The sequence below is a fragment of the Eptatretus burgeri genome, chromosome 8, assembly GCF_056783735.1.
Source record: "Eptatretus burgeri isolate ZD-2024b chromosome 8, Ebu_testis_v1, whole genome shotgun sequence".
Taxonomy (NCBI): Eukaryota; Metazoa; Chordata; class Myxini; order Myxiniformes; family Myxinidae; genus Eptatretus; species Eptatretus burgeri.
Window position 1 is genome coordinate 8,481,336 of NC_140968.1, and position 14,148 is coordinate 8,495,483.

A 14,148-nucleotide genomic window follows, 5' to 3' on the forward strand; every position below is an offset into this window, starting at 1 on the left:
AGGGTTGATAAAATTTTTGAAATTGTTCAATATTTTGCACTTTGAGTTTCACTAAAATAACTTCTTCTTGTTTGTTTTTACAGAGCACTCAAGAAGGCCAGTCGGGCAGATACGGTCCATGAAAAGCTTGAGGGTGAAGATGTTGTCTATGTTCAAGAACCAATCCCAAGAAAAAGACTCAAAATACAAGTGTACATCTGGTGAAGACAGCACAAATATCAATATTAAATTAAACAAACCCAAAAAGATTATCGAAAGGCAAATGTCTTATAAGTGTAACATATGCAGTGCAGATTTTCCTTCAGCAAACATCAAAATTCATATGAGGACCCACAGAGGAGAACGCTCAAACAAATTCTCTGTCTGTGATGAAGGTTTCTCTGTAAAGGGCAGTTTGAATTGGCACATGGGGATCCGTCCAGGAGATTGTACTTACAAATGCTCCATATGTGATAAAGGTTTCTCGGAAAAAGGCCATTTGAAAATGCACATGAGATTCCATACAGGAGAGCGTCCTTACAAATGCTCTATCTGTGATAAAGGTTTCTCTCGTAAAGATAGTTTGAATAAGCATTTGAGGATACATACAGGGGAGCGTCCTTACAAATGCTCTGTCTGTGATAAAGGTTTCTCTGCAAAAGACCATTTGAATCGGCATATGAGGATCCATACAGGAGAGCGTCCTCACAAATGCTCTATCTGTGATAAAGTTTTCTCTGTAAAAGGCAGTTTGAAAATGCACATGCGATTCCATACAGGAGAGCGTCCGAACAAATGCTCTATCTGTGATAAAGGTTTCTCTTGTCAAAGCGATTTGAAGAAGCATATGAGGATCCACACAGGAGAGCGTCCTTACAAATGCTCCAAATGTGATAAAAGTTTCTCTCAGAAAGGAAGTTTGAAAATACATCTGAGGATCCATACAGGTGAGCATCCTCACAAATGCTCTGTCTGTGATAAAGGTTTCTCTGAAAAAGGCAAGTTGAAAATACATCGGTGGATCCATACAAGAGAGCGTCCTCACAAATGCTCTGTCTGTGATAAAGGTTTCTCTGAAAAAGGCAATTTGAAAATACATATGAGGATCCACACAGGAGAGCGTCCTTACAAATGCTCTGTCTGTGATAAAGATTTCTCTGAAAAATGCCATTTGAAAATACATATGAGGATCCATACAGGAGAGCGTCCTTACAAATGCTCTATCTGTGATAAAGGAGTCTCTTGTCAAGGTAATTTGAATAAGCATATGACGATCCACACGGGAGAGCGTCCATACAAATGCTCTATCTGTGATAAAGGAGTCTCTCGTAAAGGTAATTTGAATAAGCATATGACGATCCATACAGGGGAGCATCGTTACAAATGCTCTATCTGTGATAAAGGTTTCTCTGTGAAAGCGCATTTGAATCGGCATATGAGGATCCATACAGGAGAGCGTCCTTACAAATGCTCTATCTGTGATAAAGGTTTCTCTGTAAATGGCAGTTTGAAACTGCACATGCGATTCCACACAGGAGAGCATCCGTGCAAATGCACTATCTGTGATAAAGGTTTCTCTTGTAAAGGCAGTTTGAATCAGCATATGAGTATCCACACAGGAGAGCATCCTTACAAATGCTCCCAATGTGATAAAAGTTTCTCTCAGAAAGGCAGTTTGAAAAGACATATGAGGATCCATACAGGAGAGCATACAAAAAATCCACATGAAAAGAACAGACAAAAATACATGAACGAGAAAACGAAGCATCCTCTCAATACACCGGAATAAAATAAGCCCCAGGTACAACACAAAAAAATGTGTAAAATAATCAGCAAAGAGTACCAACGCAGAATAAGACTAATTTTGAAGTCTTCCCTCTCTCCAATGAACAAAACCAAAGCTACAAACTAACTTGAAGTGCTGGTATTCCAATATGGCTGTGCAATTATAAACTGGCCACAATTGAAGATCAACAATTTAGACACCAAAACAAGGAAACATCTAACTATTCACAAGATGTTCGACAAAAACGAATGCATACATAGTTGTATTTACCGAGACGGGAACGAGGAGGTTGTGGAATGGAGCGTAACCAAGTGCACAGAACATCGTGTGTCAGACCAGCGGAGCAGTTGAAAAGCTCAACAGACTATCGTATGTGATTTTGCATGACCAAGAAAACAGAAAACCAGAAAAGGGATCCTTCTTCCATTTTCAACAAACTTCAAAAAACATGTGTAAATGATCGATAATACACAGGAAAACGAAACAGAAACAAACACAGCCCCAATGATTGCAAGGAAAATTCAAAAAAAGAAATATCAGTCGATATACTCTGACAATGGGAGCGATAAAAGAGCAGGAAGATTTAAAATAGGAAGATTGACAAGGAAGGCTCACTGGAATGGCAAAGAAGAGGTGAAATGAATTGGGATGGAGAACGAGTCATCATAAATGCTCAAGATCAAGAACATGACACTGATGCCTTTAAGAAAACGTCAGGAAGTATGGACATCACAAACCAAGCATTGAGTCCGGACATAGTGCTCAAACACAAAAAGGAAAATTCAGCATTTTTCATTGAGGTTTCAGTTCCCAATGACTTTGGACGACATGCCACAGAAATCAGGAAAATGACAAAATACCAAGATCTGAAAAATGAGGTCAAGAGGACCTCAAAAATGAAGAAAGCTGAAATTATACCAGTGATAGTCGGAGCTCAAGGAATGATAAGGAAAACCCTCACTGAGTACTTGAATATCACTCTGGGAATATAATTCCAAGCGAGCTGCGAGTGGAGGCTGTCAGAGGTTCAGTGAAGATTTTGAAAAGAGTCCTTGGAACGAGGCTATGAGATGGACATTTCAGTTTGCTTTATGAATCATGATCCTTTACCAAAAAGGAGGTGGAGATATTGAGTTCTGGGAGAACTTCTTCTCACCTTTTGAAATCCAAAGTAGATATCAACAAATGAAAGCCGAAAAAACTCAAACAAACAAACAAATGAAATGAAAGAGGAAAAGACCAGCAGTTTGAAAATTCACTCCAAAGAGTGAATCAAAAACTAAGGAAATAGAAGCAGACTGTTGCTATCACCCCAGAAAAAGATGAACTACTTTGGAAAGGGATTTATGAAAATTGAAAAGAACACAACAAGAAGGTGGAACAGATCCAAAACTTGTGAAAGAAGAAGCAACATCGAGAGGATATTCCTCAAGTGATAATTTCCAAACAGAAAATTATGAAACACTCACCAAGATGCCAAATTTCAAAAGCCCTGGTCTGGATGGCATCCCACATTTCTGGTGCTCTTCACAATCATAACATTGAGCTTATCCCAAGGAGAAAAGGCAATGCATGAATGGTCGTCAAATCCTGATCTTCCCTTCTGAGTTTTCAACACTCAAAACACCATTTTAAGTCCTCTCTCATCCTGACCCACTGTCTTTCGATCTTCACTCATTCACTGTGTCTTTCGCACATGAGAAGGAGGAAAACATTCTTTCAACTCTTGACTTTTTCTTATATAGATGGTGAAGGTTCATGAAAGAACTCGAAACAGATCAGTTCACATCATAACAAAGGTAACAGCAGTAGAAAGGGGAAACGTCAACAGCAGGGTGGAGGGGAAAAATAGACAACAAAGACTGACAAATAAGGGATGCAGGTAACGATTAGGGGAAGAGTAAGGGGTGGACAAGTTGGACACATAAGCAAAATGTTGGAAGTACTGGGGGATTGTTTATTGAGTGGAGAAACATCATGCCTTTGGATAGGTGATGACTTGAGATGGTGGTGAACAGATGTCTTCAAGACCTGGAGGGAAGAATCAGATTGAAGAGAGTGTGGAATGTGGTTCTGCAGGTGAGGAAAAAAGGAATACATGAGTGAAGGTCAGCAGTGGTTCTGGATTTTGGCAGTTGATCTCTGAAGGGGTTGCTGGAAAACTGCATTGATCCTGCACATACCTCGGAGAGAAGAAGCAAATGGAGGGTGCAGGACCAGAAAAGAGTCGGAAGAAGATGGCGACCAACGACCTGTTGGCGATGGTGAAGTGATTGTCTCAGCTTCATCGTGGGAAATTCCAATGATCTTGAAAGCCTTCGTTTCCACGGCTTCAAGCTGAGCAAGATGTGAGCCACGGGAGCCAGCCCTGACGAAAGAGCAGAACTCCATTAAGCTGTGTATGAAAGCCTTGTGGCTGGATAGGAGCTCAGGTGTGCCAACGAAGGAGTCTGCATGAAGGAGGATGTCCCGTCTGGTTTTGGAGGCCAACTTTGAAATGTGGCTTGCCCAAGAGAGATCATGGCTTGGAGTGAGACCCAAGAGTTTGACTTACTGAACCTCTTCAAGAGGTTTGATGAGAAAGTCGATGGGTTTGTGGTACAGTCATTGAGGAGAGAAAGGGGAAGAGAGAAAGATGTTTAACCAGTTTGTGATTTAGTTAAGGTCAAAAGGGAGGGAAGAGGCTTCTGTCTATCAGAAGGATGAGGGATGTCGCGGCAGAGAGGGGAGTCATTAGCAAACAGATAATGAGGATTTTCTTCCGAGTCGGTGATATCATTGATGAAGATTAGGAATAAGATGGGGGCTGAGAACACTGCATTGGGGGAAGTCCAGCCTTGACAAGGAGAGACGAAAGAGTTCTGTTGAGAGCCCCATGTTGACTGCAAGATTGGAGGAAGTCAGTCTTCCAAGAGTGGAGTTAGCCTGGGATTCAATAGGCAAACAGTTTGGAGAGAATGTGGGATGCCAGACCATATCGAAAGCTCAAGATTTTCCCAGAGAGACGACTTTGATATGTCTGATCTTGAAGGCCTCCAACCATTGTTGAGAAAGTAAAAGCAGCACGTGCAAGATAGAGTGACCTGGTATGAATCCAAATTGATGACTTGAGATGAGACGTTTTTCAATAAAATGTATGCTTTTACGTCAGCTGCGATGATAGATTCCATGACATTGCTCTGCTTTCAAGTGAGCTTCCAGTGTTTGGAAGTGACTGGGCAAGACCCCGTGCTCTCACAAACTATGGTGGATGCCAGCTTTGAAGAAAATGTTTTAAAATCCTTTTCCAGGGCTCTTGTTAGGTTTTGCCTGCACTAATCTAAGTGCAGCCAAGTGAGATTTAGCTTTTAAGTTCTGCAGGTTTTAAAGAAATTAATGTGGAAGGTGAAATGGGAACGACTTGTCTTGCTTCAAGTTTATCGAGCATTGCAGGTTGAGATTGATGAAAAACCCGAAAGATAAAATGAAAACTCTGTCAAGATGCAGTCCTTGATAATTTAGGTTACAAACTTCAGGGAAATACTTTCATGTGTTCAATGATAGATGCTGTCACTGTGCATTATATATAGTTGAAGAATAAACATGTTACTGATGCAATGGACTCGTCAATGAACATTTTTGATTGCCTATCTCCAGTCATAAATTCCTGTGTTCACCAATAAAGTCATGATAGTTTATTGACAAATGTACATTGCAATCAGATTAATGACTGCCATTATTCGACAGTTGAACAGTAATAATATTACAGCAAATCAACCAAGAACAGGAATAGTAAAATTGTTCTCCAATAAATGATCCACAACACACATGCATCATGACACTGCTTATTTTTACCTTCGCATTCTGCGAAAGGTTATGTTTTGGTCGGCGTGTATTTATTTATTTATTTATTTATTTGTAATCTTGTGATTCGTATAACTCAAAAAGTATTAAACCGAATTGCATGAAATTTGGTGGGATGATTGGTTATTAGCCAGGAAGCATTCGATTAGATTTTGGGATCGTTCGGGTCAAAGGTCAAGGTCACGAAAAGGTCAAAATCGTCTTTTTACCATAACACGGGCAATTTTTATTCAATTTGCATGCAACTAACGCCAAAATGTTCAGAATTCAACGCCTCATCTTGTGATATGCAATATGACACAATGGCGCCCATACTCTTGTTACCGGTTAGGGGTCAAAGGTCAGGGGGGTCACGACCTTGAAAAATATGCGGTTTTTGTCATAACGCGGTCAATTCTTGTCCGCTTTACATGAACCCAGCACCAAAATGTTCAGAATTTAATGCCCAATCTTGTGACACAATGACGTCGCAACACATGTTACCGGTTGGGGTAAAATGTCGGGGGGGGGGGGGGTCACGCCTTTGAAAAATATGCGGTTTTCGGCATAACTCAGTCAATTCTTATTCGATTTGCATGAAACCAGCATCAAACGAGATTACCTGCTCTTGTTGAAACGTTATATTCACCGAGCTTGCGAGTGAAGACTCGCCAAAACGACGTGAGCTGATTGTTGTTTAGTCCATAGCCCCCGAAAGTCGGGGGGGGGGGTCGTGACATTATAGATATGTGGTTTGTGTCATAAGACCATTCATATGAAACCAGTTCCCCACACTCATACCAAGAACAAAAAAGTAGTGGCGGCGAAGGTATGCGCTCTATGAGTGCCCGTTCTCGTTACTGAATGCATCAGTTGCTGTATTTCCAAACTCAGAATAAGCAATTTTGTAATGTGAGAAATTTGTATGGTATTTTTGTATCAATATGAACATCACAGTAATAACGGGCAAAATATTCAAAGATATTGTTGCGGCTGTGGAAATTTGCAGAACACCATCTGGGTTACGAGTTCGTTATCCCGATAAGTCTTTGTTCAGTTGGATTTCCCCACCGTTGTTTAATGGGATTTATTCGTGTTCACAGGGCTGTGACCCTTTGAGATAGCCGTTTTTCTGTCGTTATCGTTATTTTGGACCGCTACGATCCTGTCATGGACACAAACCGACCGAAAACGTCGAACAAAGCCGCCAGTGAAAGAACTGCAGTAACGAGCGAGTTTACCCGCTTTTTTTCTGCGCCAAGGCTGGCACAGGAGGTGGCGAGGAGCTCGCTCGGGATTGGTAGATATAAGGCGTGAGGAGGTCGGCAAGGAGGAACGCCCCTTTTCGAGAAGTTTCAAGAAGGGAGGCGGAGCCGAAAACGGGGAGGAGTGAAGGGTGGATCCCCACGCTATATAAGGCGGACTACACGCGAGCGCTCTCTTCTTCGTCAAGGTCTCTCTCTCTCTCTTGGTCGTCGGAGGTTCTCTCTCTCTCTCTCTCTCTCTCTCTCTCTCTCTCTCTCTCTCTCTCTCTCTCTCTCTCTCTCTCTCTCTCTCTCTCTGGGTCGTCGGAGTCGTTCTCTCTCTCTCTGGGTCGTCGGAGTCGTTCTCTCTCTCTCTGGGTCGTCGGAGTCGTTCTCTCTCTCTCTGGGTCGTCGGAGTCGTTCTCTCTCTCTCTGGGTCGTCGAAGTCATCCTCTCTCTCTCTTTGTCATCGGAGGTTCTCACTCTCTCTCTCTTGGTGGACGTCGGGTCGTGCTCCCTCCCTCCCTCTTGTTTTGGCGCTGATTGACCTGTTGGTGAAGGCGCGGGCCGGTGGCGAGTCCGGGCGACGCCTCGGAGACGCAGACAGGAGGCGCAGCCCTGCCGGCTGTGTGGTGCGAACCTGCGTGTCTGGCGAGAAGTGCCGGAGAGAGCTGCTCGCCCATCGTCGCGAGGCCCGGGATCAGGCGCGGCCACGCTAGTTGCCGTGGGGAGCAGACGTCGCGACCTGCCCACCGAGACACCTCGAGGGTGCAGGTAACCTGCACGGTCTCATGAGCCTTTTCGGTCATCCACGACCATAAAGGTTTACGGACCCCGTCTACCCCCTTGCCAGTGAGGGGGGTTTTCTTTCTTTTGGTATGCATGCTGTGGCACCATGTCCCCTAAGTTAAAACCTGTATAAGTGACTGTGCTTGTAAATAATAATTATAGTCGGTGGTATTGCTTTTGCATTCTATTTGTCGCTTGAAAATTGCATGACTGTATACGTGTTGCTTGTATAAATAAATGTGCTTGTGTGAATATTTCCCGTTCGTCGTGTCTTTTTCCCCATTGGAAATGCCATCTTGCATCGCGGAATTATTAGTTGGGTTTTAAACACCCGGTAAAGAGAATCGGATCCGTCGCAGGTCGGCGATAACACCCGCTCGGTTATCGCTGTAGAACGGAACGGACCGCTTAAGCGGTTCGTGTCCCAGGCCGACCTGCGGCGCGGTGCAGCCCCTCGGTAGGTTACCTGCGGAGGTACTTAGGTATATCGACATTCGACGATTCACCCTATTTCGCACGGGTAGAATGCGGACTGGGCTGTGGTGAGGTTAAACCTCCACCCGTGACTGGTTCCTGGCGGTAGTTCCAGGAGGGTCACGACTGAATTGTCCGTCCGGTGGGCGACGCGGTTGCGATTGGAGTTACGCGGCCGATCGCACGCCGGTGGGCGCGAATTCGTAACAGTATTGAAGAAACATATCACGCCATAAGCTTGGTCAATCCAAACATACAATCCAACAAAAGAAACATATATCACACCTGAAGTGCGGTTCTGGAAGAAAAATAATTAATTATGTCTTGTGAAATGTATGGTTGTGGTCTTATGGCAGCTTAGCTGCCAGGGTAGCTATCATTTCTTGAAGTGCAACTGTGTCGCTGATGCAGTGCCCCTCTACCAGTACACACACTGGAACTGGTACTCATTTCGCCGACCTCGGAAGGATGACAGGCTGAGTCAACCCCCTGGTGTCTTGATTCAGCAGCCGACAGGGCTTGAACTCAGGACCCTTGGATCCCAAGCCGCCTCGTCACCCTAACCACTGAGACAACACCAGGCTCGTGAAATGTATAATGTGCTGCACCAACCATTTTCTGTCATGTAAGGTAATGAACTGATGATACTCATTTCCTCTTGTGTGCTTTTAAATGCTTGTAAAGGACTCGTCTATTGCAAAGCATTGTAGTTAACTAAAGTCGATTTGTCACCATTTCTGGTGTTATTCACCAAGAAGAATCATGGAAGTGTTTTAAAACCCACTCGCCCATTAACCGAGCAGGCTGAAAAGCTCGCAGCTGCAAAGCTCAGGGTAGATGGGGTTGCTTGCCAATATATTCTTACGAATCTGGAACCCATCGCACACAACATTCAGGTCCCCATAGATCAGCTATATCGGGAAAGGCCCTGTCAAACCTTGACGTTTTAGCCAGCAATGGCAACTTATAAAATTGTATGTAAGACGTTGGCATATGCCAAATTTTGATGTTTTTTTTAAAGATTTGGGTGCATTCATAACGATTTTGACGTATGCATAACATATTAGTAACGAACACAGAACGTTTCGTTTTCTTCTAGATAACTTATACCAACGAATGATTAGCCTATTGTTGGCGTTCACAACCTATGCCCAACGATATAGTCTAACTTATGCATAGCGCGCTGCAAGTATCGCCGACGATCACGTGCCGTAGCCTATTAAACAGCTGCCGCTCGGCGATTCAAATCATAACCGCCCGAGAATGGGAAGTGTCAACATTATAGTCACACGTTGGCGATCTTGCCAGCGTATGCCGACCTCTGAAAAATGTGTCTAAAATGCTGGCACACGTCGAATACGTTATTGGTAAGTTTTGTTTATGTGAAGAGCACGCTAAAATAGGATGAAGTATGCTGTTATACACCGTAGTACGTCGTGAAATTTTAAGGATGCTGAAAATTTTACGACGTACTCGGCGTATGGCTCACACGTTCCGCTACGCCGGCCATAAGTTGTAGGCACGTTATGCGATCGTCGACACACGTTACTTGTACGTTACTCATAAGTCGAAACATGTCGAGGTAATGTTTTGCATACCCGACACTTATTTTCTCCGTCAAGGCACATTTTTTTTTTTCACATGTTGACATAAAGTGAGGGTTTGTCCTCATATCGGGAGTAGTTTCATCGTCTTGTCTTACCATAGTCAATTTTACTCCCATATAAAACTTAAAAGTTTTCATTTCCCTTAATGTGTTTTTAATTATAGTTTCAATACTTTGTTTAACCATATCAACAGCTTCCATGATTGAAGATGGTCCAGGTTCTTGAAAGCGAAACAATCTTATTTTTATATGCCCCATCAGTGTTTATCTTTGATGATGATGATTGTTTATCTTTGATGAAATAACTCATTATCTTTGATGATTGTGTTAATGAGAGAAACAAAGCAGTAATGGATAGCTCTGACACAAGAGGGAGACATTTTTCTTGTTATTGCATTTATCTTGGTCAATCATACTTTCAACTCTCTCGTCGCTCCATAAGAAACAATGCTAATACTTTTATTTTATTTAAGTTAAATTCAATAGTATAAACAATTTTTGGAGAGACAATTGTTCTACATTATGTCGTAAAAAGGAATTTGGGGATTATATGAAGCACACGAATGAAAAATATAAATATATTGTTGTGAAACAAGATGAGCTGTTAAGGGATATATATTTTTATTTTATCGACAATTACAAATATAAATGTCAACTATTATTATAAATCTTGTGGGAAAATCTGCTTCTGGAAAAAAAATATCATAAATCAAGGTTCTTTTGGAGTAAAAATGAGAATATTTTCAATTTACTGAAAAAACACCCCATGATACGCATTGTATCGATAACAATTCGAGCAATAATATCTGGAGAAGTAGAAGGTTAAGATTATTACTATATTTCAGTAGAGGAACATATATGTGATTGAGGAATGAAGGTTAAATATTTGAGGAGGTTTCTCTTGGTGCAACAAAATATTCACATTGCAAGAGTGAGTTAAAGAAACAAAAATCTGGTGGTCTTGGGATATTAGAAACTAATCCAGAAGGAATGAGGTAAATTATTAAACATCTGAGTAGTAATGGGGTTAAAATTTTATCATTCGGTTTTTGATGTTTATGAAGAAACTCAACGCAAACATATGAAAAGCAGAGATACAAATATTAGTGAAGAAGAAATTACAACTCGTATCCATGTTAATAAAGAATTTGATGAAATATTTAAAGAAAAGGATTTAGCCTGGTGTTGGCGCAGTGGTTCGTGCAGCAGCTTTGGATCCAAAAGGTCCTGAGTTCAAGCCCCATTTGGCCACTGAATTAATATACCAGGGGGTTGACTCAACCTGTCATCCTTCCGAGGTCGGCGAAATGAGTACCAGTGTACTGGGCCGGTGTATGCCCCGGTTAACATAGGTGTACCATATCCCTGTGTCGTAAGAGGCGACCAGGGTTGCGTCAGGAAGGGCATTCGGCGTAAAACATGTGCCAAATCACTATGCGGATCACAAGGATGATCCGCTGTGGCGACCCCGAATTGGAGCATCCGAAAGAAGAAGATTTAAAGAAAAGGATTTATTTGAATACATCTACTTTAATGATGAAGAAAAGGAAAATTTCCCTGTTGATCGTTACAATTCCTTCAATGATATTTTCCAATAAATAAATGGATGTGAAAGAAAGAGTAAGATTTAAAGAGCATCAAGAGTTGGTTTCAAAAGTTTCAAACAACAGGAAGACATAAAGAAGAAATGCAGACAGAAACGAACGGGTGAAGAAGCATTTGAAAGAAAAGAAGAGAAACTACTTTTAAAAACTTCCCAATAAAAAATTATCGATGTTTCCACAGTTCCCACAATAGAATATGCTCCTAAAAAAACTTCAAATGTTAAAAGATTTCAGTCAAATGATGGAGGAAGAAATAGAGCATATAGGAGAATTAGAATATGATGATGGATTATTTCAACAACTGGAAGAGTTTAATCAACCCCCTGATTATATTGTCAATGCTCATCAAAACAATGAATATTCAACGGCTTCAAAAACCATAGCAGGACTCATTCCAACAGAACAACAAGCAATATTTCATCTTGTTCAAGAAAAGGTATTGATATTTAATGATGAATTAAGGTTCTTGAGTTCCGCTTAACCCCCTGTTAAACTAACCGCAAGATTAATGTTTCTTCTCACAAAAGATGGAAGACAAGGTTCAACTGTGAGGGATGAATCGAAGTATTTTGATAAACCATTGGACATGAAAAAGAATGATGGGAGAGTATATATTGATCTGCTGGACTCTCTTAATTGTAGGGTTAATTTTCCCCAAAAAAGTGGAAACCTTGGAGAACGGCCCTAAGATCCACCTTTATTCGACCCTGCAGTGCGGGGGGGGGGTTGGGGGCACACCCCAAAGCGATGTGTCATCACCTGAATCGGCCCCCCTGATTTGCCCCGCTCCCTCGCGCGGCCAGGCCGCGATGGCCCAAAGCGGCGACATTCCACTTCCAGCCAGGTGACCCCGAGCCGTGAAAATGTCCCGCTCCGATCCCACGACATGGTGTGAATCGCAAGGCGATTCATGATGCGGAGTTCGGTGTGGGCAACAACCCCCGGGCCGTGCCCTTATGACCGGCTGAGGGTGGCGTCCGTCCCACATGCTTGCCCAGGCGATCTGGACTGTGCAGCATGCCTCTTGCCTGATCACTGATTTCGCCGGGCGGAGAGGTCGGAAGACATTCACTGTCCGTGGGGAACATCCACGGCCGCCAGCGACGACAGACGGTAAGGTGTCATAATAAACCCATGGACTGACGGTAATATGTGTCCATTCATGCCCTGCTCTGTACGATAACCTAGTGTCCCGAGCTAAGCAAGGGTCCACCTCCGAGCACGTTCCGTACAGTGAGCGTGGATCCGTCATGGCCCATGTGGTCAGCGCTCGCTTTCGCCCGATTCCATTATTGTGTGCGTGGGGCCAACAGTGGTCTTTGTCAGGGTTTGAGGGGAACGCTCTGATATAATAATTACATGGAGGTTTGGAATGAAAAGGATATAGATACGTTTCCGGGAGAGAAATGGAGCGAAAAGAGAATGCCGATATAATTAGTCCAGAAATAGGTTGAAAAGTATGTGCCACCAGTATTAAGCACGCTTGTGTCCCATAGTTGTCATTTTTGTCATTGCGTTATTGTTTTTCGATTATTGACCTATGTCATTGTCGCTATTGACACCAAGCTCCCAGCCACGCTCTCGCCGAGATATTGGTTCCTATGCCTTTTTCAATGCAACCAGCAATCTCATCCCAGATCATCGGAAGCCCGAGTCGAAAATCTCGAGTTCCCGGGCAGACTGTATAACTCGCCGCAAAAGCTGGGTTGAGGGATCGCTTGAGGATGGAAGCTCTGCGCTATCAATGCTCGTCCCCTCCCCCGGTCTCGTTTGTGCTGTACGTGTTCGCCTCTGCGATGACACAAATTCAGATTTACCTCAGAAATCAGCAGAAAATAAGAGTAGAAATGAAGTTAGTGGTGTAAGCAAACCTAGCTATGAGATCCCAGCATTGCACGTCCTGTTGTCCCGCGAGACAAACGGGAAGGGACTATCTTTACGTGCATTCATGGAATAACTCTCTCGCGACCGCTATATGTTGTGTGCCATTGCCTTGTAGGCATGCGATTCCGAGAACTGCAACAATATACACACAAACACACACGTGTGTGTGTGTGTGTATATATATATATATATATATATATATATATATATATATATATATATATATATATATATATATATATACACATACATACACACATAAATAAATTTTCTCATTGTAAAGACCTCGTTTTATCTCCTGTAATGGTGGCAGCATTACTGAGCTTCGTTCCAACAGTGGAAGTGACGTCTATTGCATACTACCTATTAATGGGATTTACACGTGGCAGTTTTCAACTTCACGTCCTTCATGATTTTCAGGTGATGTTTATCCTGTAAATGTGGTTCATTTGTCTCACAACCTTTGAGATGTGCTTCTGTAAAGGAAGATTCAGATGTTCATTTGACAAATGGCAGTCCTGTCTGTTCTACAACAGATGAGCAGAAACATCCAAAATTAACATTCACTCTTTTGAATTCATGGTTCATAAAATGTTTGAAATTGTTAAATATTTTGAGATTCTCGAAAATAACTTCTTGTTTGTTTTTGTAGAACAATCAAGAAGTCCAGTTGGGCAGATACGGTCCAGGAGCAGCTTGACGGTGAAGACGTCTATTTTGAAAAACAATCCCAATCCGAAGATTCAAAATACAAGTGTGCATCTGGTGAAAACCACACAAAGATAAATATTGAATTCAACAAACACAAAAAGGTTATCGAAAGGCAAATGTGTTATAAGTGTAAGATATGCAGTGGAGATTTTACTTTAACAAACATCAAAATACACATGAGGACCCACATAGGAGAACGGCAAACCAAATACTCTGTCTATGATAACGGTTTGTCTCGAAAAAACATTT

The 14,148-nt window shown here is 42.3% G+C and overlaps 1 protein-coding gene across 2 annotated transcripts in view; it reads left to right on the plus strand.

Annotated features, from left to right (window-relative positions):
* The window catches only part of LOC147021045 (uncharacterized), an 85,990-nt gene extending 77,893 nt beyond the window's left edge, over positions 1-8,097 (plus strand). For both annotated transcript variants that reach the window (XM_085893563.1, XM_085893564.1), the window contains exon 4: positions 84-8,097. In XM_085893563.1, coding sequence (XP_085749689.1) covers positions 84-1,768 — 1,685 coding nt within the window. In that variant the 3' untranslated portion in view covers positions 1,769-8,097. The remainder of the gene's footprint in view (positions 1-83) is intronic.
* Positions 8,098-14,148: the final 6,051 nt, after the last annotated feature.